Here is a 22920-nt window from a genome sequence, read left to right as displayed (position 1 = left end):
CATGACTTTTAATTGTAAGCTAGCAGTGACAGTCTAACCGAATATTGGAGGTGTGGCTTTCAGCTAGCTCTGTCATCCAAGATTAAGATGGTCAGTTCTCCAGCCCTGTTAAAGGCTGACATAATTGCATGGCATACCAAAGAGCCATAGAATATTTCCTATATAGCTTGTCATGATAATGTAGTACTCACTTCACTGCCACACCATCAGTTCAGTGAGTGTGACATGAGCTAAAGTAATTTACTGTGACATACAATAACTTGTAGCTAGTTGACAATAAGTTGTGGAAAATGTGACATTATCTTCCTGTGAACCAGCTTCCATCAAGCTACTGTAAAATGCCCGGCAAGCTCTTAACAATGCATCGCTTGATTGTCACAAGATCACACAACCTTTGCAGAATTGACAGTGTCAAAAGATATGCTCAACTGTCGACAACATAACGATAAACCACTGAAACTCATACAACATTTTCAGACGGTTGGCACAAATACAACATATTTTAAACTATGCCCCCAAATATGCTAAAGAGCCCGAACGAGCACATTGCCACCACCTACATTTCAAAGTGCAGTAATGATTGTACCTTGTATTGAATATATTGTGTAGAAAAAACGTACCATTATACTTAGATTATCCGGACATGTACCCTAAAAGGTACCGTTTCTTTTGTGAACCAAAGAAAAACATTGTACCGTGACCATTCTATTCTTTTTTAAAGTGTGGGGATGTACTGTATAATTATGGTAACAAATAAGCCATGCAAAAAACGTATTCTTGCCAATAAATCTATCGTCGATTTGATGTGGAAAATCACATGGAACACTTCATGCGACATTAAACATTTCACATGTTAAAATGTGTTTTTGGAACACTTCACTTGTGACATTTCATATGTGAAAACATGATTACGTGAAATTCATGTTTTTTTCCCCCATGTTAGGATGTTTGTAAGAGTTTCTCAAGACATTTGTTTTACCAGTCATCAGGATTTCACGTGATGGTCCCAGATGGTCTCAAACCATCCCAAACAAATATAAATAAAGTCATGAAATGTTTATGGAGGTTTGAAAGTTAGTGGTACGTTGTGCAGCTAAAGTATTACCCCACCTGGGTGTTGAAGTACACGAATCGTTCTGCTGCACCACAAAGTCTATAACAGTTCCATAAACACACATTACCTAGAATACATCTCTGTACTTAGCAAAAGAGTTCCATCTGCACTGCTATTTTAGTTATCAATAGAGCCCCACAGTCAAGGTGTCATAATACCTAGTGGTCAAACAGGCAAATGGTTCCAATCGTATTTCCACCATTATTTTTTCCAATAGGGGATTTTAGAAACACTTAAAATAAAGGCTGTGTTTTGTGTAGGCTCACCCTGGCGTGACGTTTTGATAACCATGCAAATCTCTCTCGGACAAGGTGAGTTTTATCAATATATTAGTCTCTAGTAGATATCATATAAAATGACAACTCCCTGCAAGCTCCTGCACGTAATCTCTAGCTGACACCTTGGCTAACAGGTATTGTGTCAATTGAAAACTTGCAAGACAGTTTACAGATTTGTCCATTTAATGAAATGCAGCCAAATTGGTCATTACTACATTTTAGGGCTGACCCCAATTAGTTTACAGGTCGATTGTTTGGTCTTTAGGTTGTTGGTCGCCAAGATTATTTTAGTCGCACAGTAATATATGTACAGTGGGGCAAAAAAGTAGTTAGTCAACCACCAATTGTGCAAGTTCTCCCACTTAAAAAGATGAGAGAGGCCTGTAATTTTCATCATAGGTACACTTCAACTATGACAGACAAAATTAGAAATAGAAATCCAGAAATCACATTGTAGGATTTTTAATGAATTTATTTGCAAATTATTGTGGAAAATAAGTATTTGGTCAATAACAAAAGTGTATCTCAATACTTTGTTATATACCCTTTGTTTGGCAATGACAGAGGTCAAACGTTTTCTGTAAGTCTTCACAAGGTTTTCACACACTGTTGCTGGTATTTTGGCCCATTCCTCCATGCAGATCTCTTCTAGAGCAGTGATGTTTTGGGGCTGTTGCTGGGCAACACGGACTTTCAAATCCCTCCAAAGATTTTCTATGGGGTTGAGATCTGGAGACTGGCTAGACCACTCCAGTACCTTGAAATGCTTCTTACGAAGCTACTCCTTCGTTGCCCTGGTGGTGTGTTTGGGATCATTGTCATGCTGAAAGACCCAGCCACGTTTCATCTTCAATGCCCTTGCTGATGGAAGGAGGTTTTCACTCAAAATTTCACGATACATGGCCCCATTCATTCTTTCCTTTACAAGGTTCAGTCGTCCTGGTCCCTCTGCAGAAAAACAGCCCCAAAGCATGATTTTTCCACCCCCATGCTTCACAGTAGGTATGGTGTTCTTTGGATGCAACTCAGCATTCTTTGTCCTCCAAACACAACGAGTTGAGTTTTTACCAAAAAGTTATATTTTGGTTTCATCTGACCATATGACATTCTCACAATCTTCTTTTGGATCATCCAAATGCTCTCTAGCAAACTTCAGACGGGCCTGGACATGTACTGGCTTAAGCAAGGGGAGACGTCTGGCACTGCAGGTTTTGAGTCCCTGGCGGCGTAGTGTGTTACTGATGGTAGGCTTTGTTACTTTGGTCCCAGCTCTCTGCAGGTCATTCACTAGGTCCCCCCCGTGTGGTTCTGGGATTTTTGCTCACCGTTCTTGTGATCATTTTGACCCCACGGGGTGAGATATTGCGTGGAGCCCCAGATCGAGGGAGATTATCAGTGGTCTTGTATGTCTTCCATTTCCAAATAATTGCTCCCACAGTTGATTTCTTTAAACCAAGATGCTTACCTATTGCAGATTCAGTCTTCCCAGCCTGGTGCAGGTCTACAATTTTGTTTCTGGTGTGCTTTGACAGCTCTTTGGTCTTGGCCATAGTGGAGTTTGGAGTGTGACTGTTTGAGGTTGTGGACAGGTGTCTTTTATACTGATAACAATTTCAAACAGGTGCCATTAATACAGGTAACGAGTGGAGGACAGATGAGCCTCTTAAAGAAGAAGTTACAGGTCTGTGAGAGCCAGAAATCTTGCTTGTTTGTAGGTGACCAAATACTTATTTTCCACCATAATTTGCAAATAAATTCATAAAAAATCCTACAATGTGATTTTCTGGGTCATTTTGTCTGTCATAGTTGAAGTGTATCTATGATGAAAAGTACAGGCCTCTCATATTTTTAAGTGGGAGAACTTGCACAATGGGTGGCTGACTAAATACTTTTTTGCCCCACTGTATATGTATATACAGTACAAGTCAAAAGTTTGGATACACCTACTCATTCAAGAGTTTTTCTTTATTGTTACTATTTTCTACATTGTAAAACAATATTGAGTGCATCAAAACTATGCAATAACAAACATGGAATCATGTAGTAACCAAAAAAGTGTTATATATTATATATTTGAGATTTTTCAAAGTATTCACCCTTAGCCTTGATGACAGCTTTGTACACGCTTGGCATTTCCTCAACCAGCTACATGAGGTAGTCACCTGGAATGCGTTTCAATTAACATGTATGCCTTGTTAAAAGTTCATTTGTGGAATGGCTTTCCTTCTTAATGCATTTGAGCCAATCAGTTATGTTGTTACAAGGTAGGGGTGATATACAGAAGATAGCCCTATTTGGGAAAAGATCAAGTCCATATTATGGCAAGAACAGCTCAAATAAGCAAAGAGAAATTACAGTCCATCATTAATTTAAGACAGGAAGGTTAGTGAAATCCGGGAAATTTCAAGAACTTTGAAAGTTTATACAAATGCAGTCGCAAAAACCTTCAAACGTTATAATGAAGCGATCATCAACAAGGCAACTCCTATGACTAATTGGGAATGGGACGCAAGCGTAGGATTGATCACCCTGTCGCTGGCCGCCTTTGGGGAGGGTGTATAGTGTGAAAGGCCGAAACACCCTAGGAACCAAAGGTACACTACTGACGATGCGCTCCCCAAATTTCACCAGGCTCACTGTTCATTAACTCTTGGAAGTGCTTGCACAAAGGATAGTAACATCTCATCCTGTGTTCTTGGAATCTCACGAGGACCACCACAGGAAAAGAAGATCCAGAGATACCTCTACTGCAGAGGATAAGTTCATTAGATTTAACTGCACCTCAGATTGCAGCCCAAATAAATGCTTCACAGAGTTCAACAGTCACATCTCAACATCAACTTTTCAGAGGATATTGTGTGAATCAGGCCTTCATGGTTGAATTGCTGCAAAGACACCACTACTAAAAGACACCAATAAGAAGAAGAGACTTGCTTAGACCGGTGGAGATCTGTCCTTTGGTCAAATTGGTCAAAATTTGTGATTTTTGGCTCCAACCATCATGTCATTGTGAGACGCAGACTAGGTGAATGGATGACCTCCGCATAAGTGGTTCCCACCGTGAAGCATAGAGGAGGAGGTGTGATGGTGTGGGGGTGCTTTGCTGGTGACACTGTCTCTGATTTATTTAGAATTCAAAGGAACACTTAACCAGCATGGCTACCACAGCATTCTGCAACAACACGCCATGCCACCTGGTTTGCGCTTATTGGGACTATCATTTGTTTTTCAACAGGACAATGATTCAAAATACACCTCCAGGCTGTGTAAGGGCAATTTGACCAAGAAGGAGAGCGATTGAGTGCTGCTTCAGATGACCTGGCCTCCACAATCACCTGACCTCAACCTAATTGAGATGGTTTGGGATGTGTTGGACTGTAGAATGAAGGAAAAGCAGCCAACAAGTGCTCAGCATATGTGGGAACTGTTAGAAAAGCATTCCAGGTGAAGCTGGTTGAGAGAAGGCCAAGGGTGTGCAAAGCTGTCATTAAGGCATAGAGTGGCTACTTTGAAGAATCTCAAATATCAAATATATTTGATTTGTTTATCGCTTTTTTGCTTACTACATGATTCCATATGTGTTATTTCATGGTTTTGATGACTCCACTATTATTCTACACTGTAGAAAATAGTAAAAATGAACAAAATCCCTTGAATGAGTAGGTGTGTCCAAACTTTTGACTGGTACTGTATGTTGTCTTCCTCTGTTTTCAAATCTTGCTGACATCTCTCTCGCTCTCTCTCCCTGCAGTGAGGTTCGCAGACTGTGGCCTGGGCGACAGGGTTCTGTTGGAGGTGGTTGACGTGGAGGACTTCAGGCTGGATGAGGATGGCACGGTGTACGCCCGGCATGCCTTCCGTCTTGCCGACAGGAAGAGCGCCTTGGTGGTGCGAGCGAGGGATCTGGAGACCAAGGAGGATTGGAAGACGCATGTTTACCTCCTCCTCCGGAACGACGGAAAGCGAGAGACGACAGAACACAAACTCATCAAACAGGTCTGGGATATAATACCGATTTTCTATTTCATTTAACAGATGACTTATCCAAAGCAATACACTTTTACACTACGCATATGTGGCCCATGCGGGAAATGAAAACACAACCCATGCATTCTGTAAATACTCCTGGCCCTAAACATGATGATGAAGTATAATGTTATCGGGGGTATATACCTACTCTGTTTGTCGTTGATGGCCAGTAAAGTGCTGATAACCACAGAAAGAAGACGAGGCTCACTACAGGACAGCGTGCATCCCAGATGTCACCCTATTTCCTTTATAGTGTGTTATTTTTCACCAGGTCCCTGGTCAATAGTAGTGCACTATGTAGGGAACAGGGTAGCATTTGGAATGCAGGGAGCATCTGCACAGCAAATTCTCCAGTTTTAAAAAACAAACACATTTAACACTGAGTGTTTAATCAACACTGAAAGTGTTGTGAGTCTGTGGACCCATTTACACCCCAAAAGTGTTCAATTAACACACTCCTTAGTGTAAAGCCTTATTCTAATTGTGTTTACACCCATGACTCAAGTTGTTAGTGGCAGGGACATGGTTGTTCCATTTTCTGCTTTAAAGGTGATATGTAATTCTTATTATAAACCAGACAGTGTTGGGATGTCCACCTTTTTATCACCCACAACCTGTATTCAGACAATTTACCAGGGTTGGAAAGACTAAGCTATAAGATTACCTAAAGCATCTAAACTGGATCAAACGTTTCAGTAATGGGTGCAATAATTCACGTTTCAGGACCCCGTGTTAGTGTAAAACTAAGCCCTCAAAATAAGGCCTTATGAAATACATATTGTGTTAAATATGTATTATTTTTAATGGTAACATTTTCACTTAGGATCTCACTTGGTGAAGGCCACAGGACTGAAAATGGAGGAATGCAGCTACCATGTCTCTGTCACTAACAAATAGAGTCATAGGTGGTAATTCTACAATTTACTTGAAAGCCAAGGCACTCTGGGAAATATTTGAATAAGGTTTTACACTAAGCAGTGTTTAACACTGTTTTGGCATCTAGATGGGTCCACAGATTCAACACTTTCAGTAATGATTTAAAACTTTCCGTGTTACTTTGTTTGTTCTTTAAACCTCGACAATTTGCTTTGTGGTGCTACTGCCTGCTGTGTGTTAATTAGAGCAATAAGGAGGTCCTCTATATATGAGGAGACATTCCCCAGTAAACATTTTCCCAGAAATAGTGCAGTGCCATATGCTTAGTGTGTCCATTAATGTCTCTCAGCATTCTGTGGGAGCAGGGAAAACCGTGTGAGGAAAGAAAAAGCTGTTAAAATACCACCGATACCAAACTTGTGAATAAAAGCTGTGAAATTGAACAAGTGGAGTGTTAGGCAGCTATTAGTCAGCTAGCTCGCTCAACAGACGGATGGATCAGAATACTCTGAGAAAAGGGAGGAAGGAAGGAGAGGGAGGGTTTGGAGAGGCAAGTGGGAGAGTTATAACGCAGAAGAAGGCTGTTGGATGAGGGTATATAGGGGAAAGATGGAGAGAATGAAGTGGAAGAGAGAAAGGATGAAAATATAGGGATAGAGATTAGGTGGAGGGATGCAGCGAGAGGATGAGATGGCTGAAGGGTTGTATTCAGATTCAGATTAGAGTGTGGAGGAAACAAAACTGCATTCCTAGGCTGCAAATATATATGAGGACACACACACAGGTTACATACACAGCCAGCCAGCCAGTCTGATCATTGGTCAGGTCCTCAGAAATGATGTCAGTAATCCAGCTCTGTGGAACGAGGCCATGAATACACTAAATCATAGTGTTTGTCATAGTGTTTTTGTGTGTGTTGGTGTGTGGGTCTGAGTAATCTGCGTGTCTCTGTCTCGTGTGTGTGCGTGTGTGTGCGTGTGTGTGTGTGTGTGTGTGTGTGTGTGTGTGTGTGTGTGTGTGTGCGTGTGCGTGTGTGTGTGTGTAACCTTTGTTGTTGTCTCATCTCTGCAGGTGAACTCCAGCTCTGCAGCTGTGACTCAGCAGGTGCGAGAGATCGTGTTTCCATGGCACAGCTTGGTCGTTGGGGACGATGGATCTCTGAGGCGGGTGAAGAGGGACTGGGTCATTCCCCCCATCAACGTCCCTGAGAACTCACGAGGACAGTTCCCCGAGGAGCTAGTCAGGGTAGGGGAGACACATACACGGAGACACACACAAACGGGTTGTAAGTAAGCATTTCACGGTGAAGTCTACACATGTTGTATTCGGCGCATGTGACGAATACAGTTTGATTTGGAACACAGAGACACACACACAACACAACACACACAGTTCAAAGGACACATTTTACACATTTACCCACTAGCTCACAGGGTTTTATAGTGTGTGTTTGTGTGTACAGTTTTTGTGTATATGTACAGTATGTGTGCGGTTCCAGTGTATGTAAAGCAAACTATTTCCTCCTAACACCATCTGCTGATATATTTATATTGTAATCAGCGGCATAAGGCTGAGTCAGGGGGTTAATGGGAGTGGGATGGTGATTTATACATGTTTATTAAGGTTTATGGTGCATCTGCTGTTTCCTGTCTGTACTATACAGCCCATGTATGGTGTTGAGGGGGGCTAAAGATGTTTGGAATAAAAGTGTGGTTGTAAATGTACTGTATCTAAACTGGGAATGTCTCTCACTCTACCTCCCTCTGTCTCTCTCCCTCCTGCTAGATCCGGTCGGACCGTGATAAGAACAGTCTCCTGCGTTACAGTGTGACTGGACCCGGTGCTGACCAGTCTCCAACCGGGATCTTTATCATCAACCCCATCTCTGGCCAGCTCTCTGTGACCAAACCCCTCGACCGGGAACACATCTCCAACTTCCATGTAAGTGTTCAGCTCATAGAATTAGAATGAGTAGAATTAGCATACACATTCCTGTCAATTACTCCATAATGGGTGGCTTGGTGGCCAACATTCTTTATCCGTCTATGTGAAATGTAGTAAAACGCCAAACAGAGTTAGTTGGACAGGAAACTTTGATCTTGAGAACACACTCAATGCAGACACACAAGCAACTATGATATGCAGCAGAGCATTTGCATGAAGGATGGGGCCACCTTGTGAATATTCATAGAGTGATGTAGCTGTCAGAGTCACTGAAGCTCTGTCATGAATACTAATTAGGTGTTGCCGTGGCAGTACTGGAGACATGTTATAGGGAGCTGCACAGCCAGGATTGCAACTATGAGACAGGGTATAGGAGTAGGTACTGTAACAGCTGTATGTTATGGCAGCTACTACTCCCCGCCTAGCGGTAGTCCTCTACCTCTCTGCCATGGCTGTTTTGGAGACAGGGTACAGCGTACAGGGGAGCGTACTCAGCTTTCATCCCTGTAGTGCTCTCTGTTAGAGAGCAGTAGGGGAGAGGCCCTAGGAGAGAAACACTTAAGAATCGTTAGATCCAACCTTGAGAGGCCAAGTGTATACAAACCTCAGAGTCAATAGCCCTGTTCCAATCCCGATAACTTACACCCTTCCCCTCTCTCTGCCCTTGGTGGATTGCCCTATGAAGTGTAAGTAAAACGCTGAAAACTACACCAATCCTATCCAAGGTCTATGAGGAGCTATTACCATATTGCTTACACATATGGAATCCTTTCTGATCCATGTGAGAGAGAAAACAAGAGAAGAGGGAAAGTCATGAGTTATCGAGTTGGAAACAAATGTGATAGAAAGAGAACAGCCATAGCCTGGTGAATTCAGACTGAACGCTATGCTAACAGTCTGGTTTAACCAGGTTAAGACAACCATGCCCTAACCCTGTATTAGTCTCTGGAACTGCGATCCCATACCATTCCCATAAGTGTGTCTAACCATGAACCTGTATTTGTGCGTCTATAGTTGACAGCCCACGTCCTTACCATGCGTTTAACCTGTACTACTGTATGCATCCGTGTAGCTGCGAGCCCATGCTGTGGACCTGAATGGGAACCAGATAGAGAACCCCATAGACATCGTCATCAACGTCATAGACATGAATGACAACAGACCAGAGTTTACACACACCATCTACAACGGATCAGTACCAGAGGGATCCAAACCAGGTAACAGCGCACACGCACGCATGCACGTATATTCCATTGTGTGAGAGGTTTTAATTGACTTGTTTGGTTCACGTTCCCAGGGTCCTTTGTGATGACAGTTACGTCACTGGACAAGGATGACCCTAAAACAGCCAATGGGATGCTCCGATACAAGATTATATCTCAGAATCCTGAAAACCCCTCCTCCAACATGTTCACAATCAACAACAAGACAGGAGGAATCATCACTGTGGCTGCAGGGCTAGACAGAGAGGTGTGTGTGCTGTCTGTCAATGTGTATCAATGTTTTATGATTGTGTGTTCACAATATAGACTGTCTATATTATACGCTGTAACATGGGCCTGTACCCTGTTGTCTTCCTTCTTCCAGAAAGTTCCTCAGTACACATTAATAATCCAGGCTACTGACATGGAGGGGAACCCAACCTATGGCCTGTCTAACACAGCTACGGCTATCATCAGGATCACTGACGTCAATGATAACCCCCCAGAGTTTACCGCTGACAAAGTAAGTCACAGACAGACAAATAGACATACTGACAGATAGACAGACATACACACACACGAATGTGCACACACAGATGCATACAGACATACAATACACGAACACGTACAAACAGACACACACACTTTCTCTCTCAAACACAGAAGAAAAAAACCACAGAATGATATTTTTTTTCAAATAAACCAAATGTTTTATCAAAAGAGGCTATCTTTCTCCTATTATTGAGCAATATTTTCATCTTTCACTCCCGCCTCTCTCTTTCACTTCCCCTCGCTCTGTAGTTCTATGGAGAGGTGCAGGAGAACCGTGTGAATGTGATCGTAGCTAATCTGACAGTAACAGATAAGGACCAGCCCCACAGTGCAGCCTGGAGTACTGTGTACAGGATCACAGCTGGAGACCCCACTGGACGCTTCTCCATCCCCACTGACCTCACCACCAATGAGGGACTGGTCACTGTGGTTAAGGTATGGATTTACACAGCTCTGATGAGAAATATTTCCAATGTAATTTTTTTATGAATGGAAAATGAACTTTTACAGCATATACCTGCAGACAAAGAGACAGAGATACAGCATAGACTTATTCTACATGTTGTGTTATAGCCTGAATGCAAAAATTGATTAAATAGATGTTTTTCTTACCCATCTACACACGAAGTGAAAACATGTTTTTAGAAATTTTTGCAAATGTATTGAAAATTAAATACAGAAATTTCTCATTTACATACGTATTCACATCCCCTGAGTAAATATGTGTTAGAATCACATTTGGCAGTGATTACAGCTGTGAGTCTTTATGGGTAAGTCTCTAAGAGCTTTGCAAACCTGGATTATACAATGTTTGCACATTAATCTTTGAAAAATTCTTCAAGCTCTGTCAAGTTGGTTGTTGATCATCGCTAGACAGCCATTTCCAAGTCTTGCCATAGATTTAAAGCTGATTTAAGTCAAAACTGTAACTAGGCCACTCAAGAACATTTAATGTCATCTTGGTAAGCAACTCCAGTGTATTGTATTTTAGGTTATTGACCTGCTGAATTTGTCTCCCAGTGTCTGTTGGCAAGCAGACTGAAGCAGGTTTTCCTTTAGGATTTTTCCTGTGCTTAGCTCTATTCCATGTCTTTTTAATCATAAAAAACTCCCCAGACCTTGGCAAGCATACCCATAACATCATGCAGCCACCACCATGCTTAAAAATACGAAGAGTGGTACTCAGTAATGTGTTGCGTTAGATTTGCCCCAAACATAAAACTTTGAAAGTCCCTTTCTTTGCCACGTTTTTTTTGTGAAATCGCTTAGTGGTTTCCTTCATGGTGAAATACCTTAGCGGTTTCCTTCCACTCCGGCAACTGAGTTAGGAAGGATGCCTGTGTCTTTGTAGTGAGTGGGTGGATTGATACACCATCCAAAGTGTAGTGAATAACTTCACCATGCTAAAGTGAGTCCATGCAACTTATGTGACTTGTTAAGAGCATTTTTACTCCCAAACTTATTTCGGCTTTCCATAACAAAGGGGTTGAATACTTGACTCAAGACATTTCAGATTTTCATTTTTAATTAATTTGCAAAAATTTCTAAAAACCAAATTCCACTTTGACATTATGGACTAATGTGTCAAGAAATCTCAATTTAATACATTTTAAATTCAGGCTATAACACAACACAATGTGGAAAAAGTCAAGGGGTTTGATTACTTTCTGAAGCCACTGTACATTACAGCTGTTTTCAAAGTGAGAGCTTTGGTATGTCAGATTTACAAACAAATTGAAGTGTAAACTGCATGTCTAACTGGTATGTGTGTATCTCTCCAGCCTATAGACTATGAGGTGAGTCGTTCCTTCGTGCTGACGGTACTGGCTGAGAACGAGGTTTCCCTGGCCCGTGGTATCCACCTGCCCCGTCAGTCCACCGCCACCGTGTCTGTACGCATCACAGACGTCAACGAGAGCCCAGAGTTCTCCCCCAACCCCAAAGTCATCAAACTAGAGGAGGGGCTACCGGGCGGCTCGCTACTCACCACCTTTACAGCACAGGACCCTGACAGATACATGCAACAGAACATACGGTAGGTAGATGAGAGAGGGATCAGCATTGGGCATGTTAGCTAATATATATATATTTTTTTTAAACTTTTATTTAACTAGGCAAGTCAGTTAAGAACAAATTCTTATTTACAACAACAGCCTAGGAGCAGTGGGTTAACAGCTTTGTTCAGGGGCAAAACGAAAGATTTTTACCTTGTCAGCTCAGAGATTTGATCTAGCAACCTTCCCGGTTACCGGCCCAACGCTCTAACCACTAGTCTACCTGGTCGCGTCAATGTGTTTTTTTATGTGTTGAATGTGTATGTTTCAAATGCATTACATAGTTTCGCGTTACTTCCTGTTGTAATTGACCCGCTCCAAAGTTCCTATCCATTCGCAATGCTCCAATGGTTAGGAACTGTCCTCAAGTCTGACACCTCGAATAAACTCACGTTTCAAACTCATGTAAACTGGTGAGGGCAATGGCAAAAACGGAGAGCATTTCTTGAAAAAAGCAATTGTTTAAATGGCTAAATAAGTAAACAGTGCACCAGAGGAACCTGCTACTGTGATTCCTGAAATGCAGAGCCTGTTGATTATTTATTTTTATCCAAATTATACTTTTGTCATATTGTTTGCTAGCTCTCAGTCTCATTAACCACCTTACATTGCTAGCTAGCCACTTAAAGGTCCAATGCACCAGTTTTTATTGTAATATCAAATCATTTCTGGGCAGCAATTGAGTACCTTACTGTGATTGTTTTCAATTAAAAAGGTCAAAAATAAATTCAAATATTTCTCAAGCAACAATGTTGTTTGGACTGTCTGAGAGTGGTATGAGTGGAAAGAGGAAATGGAAAATTAGCTGGTTTTGGCAGATTGGTTTGAAACTCTCTTATTGGTCTATTAACTAATTTACTGCGGTTTACTGAGGTTGCAACAGTAACCAAGGGGGGCGGGGCTTAGCAAAGGGTAAATTGTGTACTGTCATCTCATTGGTTGATTTTAAGGTACGCCAAGGTGTTCGACCCTGCTAATTGGCTGAAGATAGACCCTGTAAACGGGCGGATCTCCACCATCGCTGTACTGGACAGAGAGTCTCCATATGTGAAGAATAACCTCTACAACATCACCTTCATGGCCACTGACAATGGTGAGAGTGCGGGTGGACCTGTACTGTTTTTGGAACTTACAGTGTATAGCTGTGTGGGGTACTCATGCAGAGAAGCACTTAGAGCTAAATCTCACTATTCACATCAATTCAATTAAATTACAATCCATTTAGTTTGACTCACTTTCTTGGCTTGATAAGATAAATATCTTGTCCCCCCCCCCCAAAAAAAGAAAGGAAAATATCAGATGACAATGGTAGTTCTACTACAGAAAATTACATGTATACACATGAGCACACAAGCTAGTGTTCACATACACAGACTCTAAAAACACCACTCACGCACAGAAAGCCCCTGCTACGTCTCAGCACAATCCTGACTGAGCTCTTCATTGTGCTTTTGGCAAATACACACACACACACACACACACACACACACACACACACACACACACACACACACACACACACACACACACACACACACACACACACACACACACACACACACACACACACAGGTCAGCTGTGTGCCTCAGGCAGCCTCCCTAACATACTGATTTCCCTCTCCCTCATTCCCTTACTCACCCTCCTGGTGGGTTTGATCATACATTTCTCTCATCTCTTATTTAGGAGGTTAGTTTCACTGAAGTCATATGTAGCTGTTGACAGAGTGTTGTTTTAAGAAATTTGAGTGTTGCAATGTGGTTTGGGGTGTGACATAATATTATGTATGACAGCATGAATCCTGTTTGGTATGAGTGCTGTAATGTGCCTGTAATGTGTTCCTTTCAACATATAGTTCAGTACAGTATCTATGTTGCACCAAACATTGTTTTTATTGTTTTTATTCCTGTCTATGTAAGGTGCCATTTTCTTCACTTTGCTTATCTCACTAGTCTCTCCATCTCTCTTTCCTCCATCCCTTTATCCTCCCTCTCTCAGGCATCCCCCCAGCCAGTGGTACAGGTACATTACAGATGTACCTGTTGGACATAAATGACAATGCTCCTCGTGTCTTCCCTCCGGAGGTGGAGATGTGTGAGAAGCCTGAGCCCAACACCATCAACATCACCGCCAGTGACCCCGATCTGACCCCTAACGCCGGCCCCTTCGCCTTCGAACTGGCCAAGCGGCCGGCAGATGCACGCAGGAACTGGACCCTCACACGCCTCAATGGTTAGTCTGTCTGCTTTTTCCCCTCTTTTGCTCCATTTCTCTTTCTCAACTGAATTGAATTCAAACATGTTTTATTGGCATGACTAAATAACTTGTTGAACATTCTCCCCCATCTCGCTCTCTTTCTTTCTTTATCCTTCCCTCTATTACTCTCCCTTGCTCTCTCTCTCTCTCACTCTTATTTCCTGTCTTTGTCTCTAAAACTCTCAACCTCCATCTGTAACTCCCCACAAACTCTCTTTTCCTCCCCACCTCACTCTCTCTTCCCCCTCTCTCTCCCTTCCCCCTCTCTCTTTCTCTCTTCTCCTCCCCCTCTCTCTCTGTGTGTCCCTATCCCAGGTGAATATGCTCAGATCAGGCTGCGGATAGGTTTTCTGGAGAGTGGTATCTACGAGGTTCCTATCATCATCACAGACTCAGGCAACCTGCCCATGTCCAATACATCCTACCTACAGGTCAAGGTGTGTCAGTGTGATCACCATGGAGACTGCGTGGACATGGAACGCATCATCGCAGCAGGGCTGGGCACTGGAGCCATCATCGCAATCCTCATCTGTATCATCATACTGCTAGGTGAGTCTGGTTATACAGGCTAGGACAGGCTTACCCACACACTCAAGCAGACTTGCACACACCAACACTAACAGCACACAGCCATATCCCCTGCCTTATCTCCCACATTCTCCTATCTGGGTATTTTTATAGCTCCAGTACAATCTCAGAAATAAATGTTTGGATTTGTTCCTAAAAGTGTGTCTCCACTTGTCACTGGGGTGGTACCCTGACCTCCTTTGTACTTTTAGTTATATTGTAGGTACATAATTGTACCCCAGTACATACGTCAGATAATACCTTTCTCTAGTGATGGAGACATGACGTTTCCTGAAGCATCGAGATTTTCCAACCAATTGTGTCGAAACATGTTCATTACGAGGCTTTGATCAACATAGTGTACACTAGTGGCACCTCCTGATCAAAATAATTTAGAGCAGCCAAATCATTATAGATGACATCCCATACCCCATAGCGTGTGCGCAGCGTGGCCTTTTTTTCTAATACCAAACCAATTAGTTGGTTGTTCGACCAAACGAAGCTTCGGACGCCATTTATCATGTGCTTCTGATAACAGGATACAGGCATCGGCACACTGCTTCAAAGTACACTGCTTAGCAATGTTGACGCATGCCTCGGGAACTCCAGCATCAAACGTAACATCACTACCTTTCTCGACAGGTAAAAAAGCATGCTTTTTGCCTCCATATGTGACCAACTGGCTCGATTCGGACTTATGTAACAACATTTTAAATGGTGTTTTTTACATTGGATAAAATTAGAGACTCAGAGTTACACTTACAGTTGAGGAACAATGGGAAAGTATTTCTACTTTGAAAGTTGATAAGCGTGTAACCTCACTTTTGAGAAAATCGCCCTTGAATGTTTTGGTACCTACTAGAGAGCTCTTCTTTATCTACACCCATTCAGCATCACTCATATCCTTTTAATCTTTAGCCCCACCTATCTCTTTAAGGATTCACATGTGAGGCTATGTACTAAACAACCAAAAATGTCAAGACTAAAGGCTGACTTATACTACGGGTATGTTCTTAAATTTGTGCCAGAGTGTGGGTCTGGCGTTCTTTATCTCAGAGCATTTTCAGATTGTCCATTCGTAAATTCAGAGCGTTTTGCTCTCTGAGACGCTCTGGCCTAACAACAGCAGTCAAGCACCCAAGCTAACTAGCTAACGTTGGCTAGCTTGCTAGCTATTTCCAGACACAAATGAGAGAAGAGCTCACTCTGACCATTTTACTCCCCCTAGCAGAGCTGGTTAGGCTGTTTTTATGTTATCCAGAGCGTTGGTGACTGCAACTTGGCTGCTGGCAACAATTTAATTAAGTTTTTTTTGCAACGTTTACTGACACGGGCCATTTTCATCGGGTGTTGAGCGTTCGTAAATTTGTCAGTTATTCGTCAGTGCGCTCTGGCACACTCAAACAGGAGTGCTCTGAAATCGGAGTCGATAGCCAGAGTGAATTTACCAGCTACGTCTAACGACAGTTATCGCAGTAACATCATAAACATGGTATTGAAATAGTTACTTGCATAGCGGAGTCTTTTGTTTCGATATGTAGCTAGCTAGCTAAACAATGAACCATAATCCCATCTCATAACGTTACTACACTGCATGAATATGCAGGTAGCTAACCAACCAGGTTCAATGTTTGCTAGTTATAGCCTAATGTTAGCTAGCTATGCCAACGGCTCTGAAATACAAATACTATTACTACACAGATCATACAAGCAACGTTAGCTAGCTAGCTAATAGTACACTTTAACTTGAAATGAAAACAACTTTCTGACAAAATGAAAAATGTGTAATATCTGAAAATGTAGCTAGCTAGACTCTCTTACCCATATACAAGGATGGACGCTTCTCCCTCTTTGTGACGGATGCCATGGTTGTCCTTAGTTTGAAGATGTAATCCAGAGACAGGTGTTTTCAACAGCCTTCCGAGTGTTTTCTTTTCAACTCGGTCTGCATATATGTAATCAAATGCCAGAATTCTCTCCATCTTCTTTGCTATCATACTCTAATTCCATTTATTTAAAAACTCAGTCCTCCAGAAAGCGGAGAGCAACAAATCAAATCAAAATCTAATTTAATTTGTCAAATGTGCAGAATACAACAGGTGTAGACCTTACAGTGAAATGCTTATTTACAAGCCCTTAGCCAACAATGCAGTTAAGAAAAATAAGTGTCATGAAAGTATTTACTAACATAAATGGAAGTTTAAAAAAATATTATAATAATTAAAGAGCAACAATAAAATAACAGTAACGAGGCTATATACAAGGGCTACCGCTACAGAGTCAATGTGCGGGGGCACAGATTAGTCGAGGTAATTGAGGGAATATGTACATGTAGGTAGACTTATGTAGCTCTACTACGTGATATCTTTAGAAAGGATTACCTACACATACTGACGAGCTCATATTATAGACGGAAACCAATCATGGTTAGGGGGAAGGTTGCTCACTTTTTTCCGTGGATAAACCAGCCAGGCTCATAATTGAACAATTGTATTCGTATTTACAGATGGCATACAAGTTTGTTATTAAGGCACATGAAAGTTCACATGTTCCAGAAGATATTTCTGCCAAAAAAAACACATTTTGCTAAAAGAAAAGTTTACGTTAAAATGGCTCTCCGTTGAAGTAGTGACGTGTGACATCTGCCTAGTTTCCTGAAACAAGTCACATATCGTACCACCACAGTTACAAAGCCATTTGGTCCTTGTAGACGTCAAAATGTTCCTCTACCATAGCACAGTTAAACTGGTACAACACTTCCACTCGTGGTTGGCCAAAATTAATTATCGGAAAGCCACACCCCGCCTAAGCCATAAAACCAATATCATTTGCCAATGTGCCTTGTCTTTTAGACAAGGACACACAGCTGTCTTCAAACATGGAAAATCAAGCCGCTCATGAGTTCAGCAACACCTTGTGAAATGGCACAATATGCTTCTGTGGATAAAATTAAACCCACTCAATCAATTAAGCAATGCAGCCTACCATAAACACATTTCCAATACATACAGTTCCATTTACAACCACGAAAACCAATACACTCTGATATTTTTTTTGCTATCTGGAACCTAAAAGAGTTCTTCAGCTGTCCCCATAGGAGAACCCTTTGAAGAACCGATATAGAACCCAAAAGGGTTTTCCCTTCAACCAAAAAAGGTTATCCTATGGGGACAGCCAAAAAAATTCTAAGAGCACAGGCTAGCAAGAAAACCATAATATAATGTATCTATTTCTATGATGAAACATATCGATATGTAGCTATACCCAGGGGTGTCATTTTGGTTTCTTGGATTGGAATTATGTCGAATTTTGCTTATCACGCTATACCACAATGAACAACGAAATCTCCGCTGTGCTTTAACAGTGTCATGGATAGATACACACTAAACAAGGCTGTTGTAAACCTAGGCTAGATCAGTAAGTCATTTTGCCATTGCATGGCCTAGGTTTTTCCTGAAATGACACCACTGGATATTCCACCAAGATTTTGATAAAAACCAACCAGCTAGATTGTTTCTTACCTTTTCAGAAGAGTTGCAGAGTTGTGGCATTGTGGGCTATGGTGCTAAACACCTTGACAAGTTCCTTGTCTTTTCAGAGACTATATTCCAAAAAGTTCACTGCCCCCCTCCCCTCTTGGCTCTATTGCATCCAATGTCCCCCTTGGTGGTTGCTGGTTTGAAACAAGGAACTCAATAATGTCCATAATCATAGTCAAATACATGCGATTTCTTGCCAGCTACCTATCATGAATTAGTGTTGACAGCGATGTTCCCATAGCACATCAAACTAGTTTTTCTTTACACAGTGCAGTGTATTTAAAATGCTCTTTGCTTGATGGGTGCCTAGCAAATCATTTGGTACTATCAATAGCATTCCTCCAGATAGAACACCCAGCTTTAATGCAGGCCTTGTCTGAGTTAGCATTGGACCTTACACAACTTTTGACAATGGAGAAAAAAAAGGCTGCATCTACACTCTCTTCCTATGAACTAACCTGAATAAAAATAGGTGTGGCATGTCAAGAAGCTGATTAAACAGGAATGTAACTGGAATTTTGCAACCCTACCTGCAAGTGACATTCTACTGGCTTGCAAAGTGATTTGTAAATCCTATTGGAATCCAGCCATAGTTAGGATACAGTTGGAATGGTTTTGTTTCTCTTTTGGTGAAATTGTATTAACACAATATCACTTGCACAGCTCATATATTTAGATCATCATATGTACACTTTAAAGCGGTATAAATATGCATTCAAAACAGCTTTGAATATTACATCGGTTAGTTTAATGTGTTCTTGATTGAAACAATAAAAAACAACCTAAAACAAAAGTACTTAAAAAATATCCAATCTGTAAAGCCTTTAAATGTGCACACATGATTTAAAACCAAAGTAAACAGTTTTAAGACATGGAAAACATGTTAAAAATGTACTTTGTTAAAAAAGCTTTCTTCGGTTCTTTGTACGGGAACGGGGTGTCCTTATCAAAAAAGCTTCCTGCTCTTCCGAATCAACTCCGTACCAATCCACCGGGGCCCGGAGGAGACTCCTCCCCAAGGCGCATCGCCCTAGGTGCCACAGCGCTGACAGGCCATTACCGCCAGGACCTTAGGTGTGGTGGGGGACCCTTCTTCTGGGGTCTATACCCCATTTCATTCGCACCACCCCAAGGCTTCAGTGTCTACCAAAGCCACTACCTGGTGGGTGGTCTCCACTTGTTTTCCTACCAACAGTGCATCTGTAAGGGAAGGGGGGTGAGCCAGAGCTTGGTGAAGCCCTGCGGTGGGATATGCCTTCAACCCACCCCATATAGCACGAGCTGAAGAGTTGGAATAGTTATTCACCCGCAACCTGCATTCATAATTAATGTCAGGGTTTGGAACACTATGAGGAGTCTAAGGTAGCCATTTAAACAGAAACAACCATTTATGTAACGGGTGCAAAGAATCTGATAGATTAGTTTCGAAAAATGTTTGTGTAGCATGAAATTAAATCAAGCAATGTACATACAAAAACAGATACACATTTAGCAGAGAGAACATTCTATGGCTTGGGTGGCTGGAGTCTTTGACATTTTTTTGGGCCCTCTGACACCACCTGGTATATAGGTCCTGGATTTGTTTTAATTTAAACTTTATTTAAATAGACAATAAGAACAAATTCTTATTTACAATGACAGCCTACCCCAGCCAAACCTGTGCCAATTGTGCGCCACCCTATGGGACTCCCAATCACGGCTGGATGTGATACTGCCTGGGTTCAAAACAGGGACTGTAGTGATGCCCCTTGCACTGAGATGCAGTGCCTTAGACCGCTGCGCCACTCGGGAGCCCATGGCAAGGAGCTAAGCCCCAGTGATGTACTGCGCCGTACTCACCACCCTCTGTAGCGTCTTACGGTCAAGTGCCTTGCAGTTGCCGTACCTAGCGATGATGCAGCCAGTCAAGATGCTCTCAATGGTGCAGCTGTACAACGTGAGGAACTGAGGGCCCATGCCAAATCTTTGACCCACACCTCTACAGCCCCAACGATGTAGATGGGGTGTGCTCACCCCTTCATTTCTTGTAGTCCACTATCAGCTCCTTTGTCTTGCTGACGTTGAGGGAGAGGTTGTTGTCCTGGCACCACACTGCCTGCCAGGTCTCTGACCTCCTCTCTGTAGGCTGCCTCATCGTCGTCTGTGATCAGTCGTACCACCGTCATGTTGTCAGCAAACTTGATGATGGTGTTGGAGTTGTGCACGACCACACAGTTCTAGCTGAACAGTTAGTACAGGAAGGGACTAAGCACACACCCCTGGGGGGCCCCCCCGTGTTGATGGTTAGAGCGGTGGATGTGTTGTTAACTATCCTCACCGCCTGAGGGTGGCCCGGCAGGAAGAGCAGGATTCAGTTGCAGAGGGAGGTATTCAGACCCAGGGTCTTGAGGTTGGTGATGAGCTTGGAGTGGACAATGGTGTTGAATCAGAGCTGCAGTAAATGAACAGCATTCTTACATAGGTATTCCCTTTGTGTAGGTGTTTGAGGGCAGTATGGCGTTCAATAGAGATTCCATCATCTGTGGATGTGTTGGGGTGGTATGCGAATTGGAGTGGGTCCAGGGTGTCTTGAATGATGGTGCTGTGAGCCATGACCACCCTTTCAAAGCATTTCATGGTTATACATGTGAGTGCTACAGGACGATATTAATTTAGGCAGGTTACCTTGGTGTTCTTTGGCATGGGAACTATGGTGGTCTGCTTGAAACAAGTCGGTATTACAGACCAGATAAGGGATAGGTTGAATATGTTAGTGAAGACACTTGCCAGCTGGTCAGCACATGCTCTGAGTACGCATCCTGGTATTCCATCTGGTCCTGCGGCCTTGCGAATGTTAACCTGTTTAATCCTGTCTAAACTGGTGGAGGGGGGTTACTACTAAATTACAGATTTTTTTTAAAGAAGTTCATACCAAGGATAATTTTTCTATTTGATTGTGAATTTTAAGACCGATTGAAGTATCAAAAAAAAATATAAATAACTTATTTGATGAAAAATTGTATTTGGCCTTACTGCTTGCTATAAGCCCATACAAACGCATTGAATAACAGATTCACTACATGGAACAACAGATAGTCCCCCCCCAAACAAATCTAAAGGAAGTTTGTTCTGAGGTGTCTATTTTTTACATGTATTTAACCCCATATTTTGGTCACTAAACAGTCTCCATATATACAGTACTCCCATTAACTTTTTGGACTGGTACTGGGGAACCTTCAGGTGAGGCCTGACATGTATGTGTTTGTGAGAGTCTCGCCTTTACACAGAGGGGACATATTGTGTAGCCCAAACTGTGCGGATGCTACAAACAGAAATTTGCAAATCGGCTGTACCAACTGTACCAAGTGTCATCTTTCCATAGAGAGATCATAATAGTTTGTAGGCCAAACCATTCGGATGCTACAGACGATTGTGTGAGAACACCAATTTTCAGGATGTCTCATGGTCTGACAAACACTCTCTAGCTCTGTCACCTTTCACCACAGGTGCAGAAGTGTTATATAAGCGGATGCGGTGGATTGGGACACATCCAATGCCAAAGAACAGATATGCTACATGACCAAAAGTATGTGGACACCTGCTTGTCGAACATCTCATTCCAAAATCATGGGCATTAATATGGAGTTGGTCCCCCATTTGCTGCTATCACAGCTCAACTCTTATGGGAAGGCTTTCCACAAGATGTTGGAACATTGTTGCAGGGCCACAAGAGCATTAGTGAGGTTGGGCCATTAGGCCTGGCTCGTAGTCGGTGTTCCAATTCATCCCAATGGTTTTCGATGGGGTTGAGGTCAGGGCTCTGTCCAGTCAAGTTCTTCCACACCGATCTCGACAAACCATTTCTGTATGGACCTCGCTTTGTGCACAGGGGCATTGTCATGCTGGAACAGGAAAAGGCCTTCCCCAAACTGTTGCCACAAAGTTGGAAGCACAGAATGAATGTCATTGAATGCTGTAGCATTAAGATTCCCCTTCACTGGAACTAAGGGGTCTAGCCCAAACCATGAAAAACAGCCCCAGACCATTTTTCCTCCTCCACCAAGATTTACAGTTGGCACTATGCATTCGGGCAGGTAGCATTGTCCTCGCATCAGCCAAACCCAGATTCGTCCGTAGTTTCCACTGCTTCAGCTTTCAATGGCGACAGGTTTTACACCACTCAAGCCGACACAAGGTGTCATCCTATTAGTTAGGCCATTCTCCTGCCAATGTTTGTCTATGGAGATTGCCAGGCTGTGTGCTCGATTTTATACACCTGTCCGCAATGGGTGTGGCTGATTCCACTAATCTGAAGGGCTGTCCATGTAATTTTCGACATATCAGGCCAGGTAGTCCTGAGGCATGTCCTAGGGCTCAGGTCCTATGGGAGGGGAGAGGGAGAGAGAGAGAATTAGAGGGAGTATACTTAAATTCACACTAGCCCCCTGCCACATAGACTATTGCAGCATAGATACTGGAGGCTGAGACGGATGGGTCGGGGACGCTGTGGCCCAGTCCGTCGATACCCCCGG

At 42.5% G+C, this 22920-nt stretch overlaps 1 protein-coding gene across 1 annotated transcript in view; it reads left to right on the top strand.

Annotated features, from left to right (window-relative positions):
- LOC112250022 (cadherin-2-like) overlaps positions 1–22920 on the top strand; it is an 89292-nt gene that overhangs the window by 47647 nt on the left and 18725 nt on the right. Inside the window, exons 3-13 of the mRNA XM_024419835.2 lie at positions 5144–5388; positions 7369–7542; positions 8083–8238; positions 9314–9458; positions 9539–9711; positions 9829–9966; positions 10245–10430; positions 11777–12030; positions 13000–13142; positions 14046–14279; positions 14619–14852. Of these exons, the coding sequence (XP_024275603.1) occupies positions 5144–5388; positions 7369–7542; positions 8083–8238; positions 9314–9458; positions 9539–9711; positions 9829–9966; positions 10245–10430; positions 11777–12030; positions 13000–13142; positions 14046–14279; positions 14619–14852 (2082 nt within the window). The remainder of the gene's footprint in view (positions 1–5143; positions 5389–7368; positions 7543–8082; positions 8239–9313; positions 9459–9538; positions 9712–9828; positions 9967–10244; positions 10431–11776; positions 12031–12999; positions 13143–14045; positions 14280–14618; positions 14853–22920) is intronic.

The sequence above is a fragment of the Oncorhynchus tshawytscha genome, linkage group LG01 (assembly GCF_018296145.1).
Source record: "Oncorhynchus tshawytscha isolate Ot180627B linkage group LG01, Otsh_v2.0, whole genome shotgun sequence".
Classification (NCBI taxonomy): domain Eukaryota; kingdom Metazoa; phylum Chordata; class Actinopteri; order Salmoniformes; family Salmonidae; genus Oncorhynchus; species Oncorhynchus tshawytscha.
This window is presented reverse-complemented; position numbering and strand designations above follow the sequence as displayed.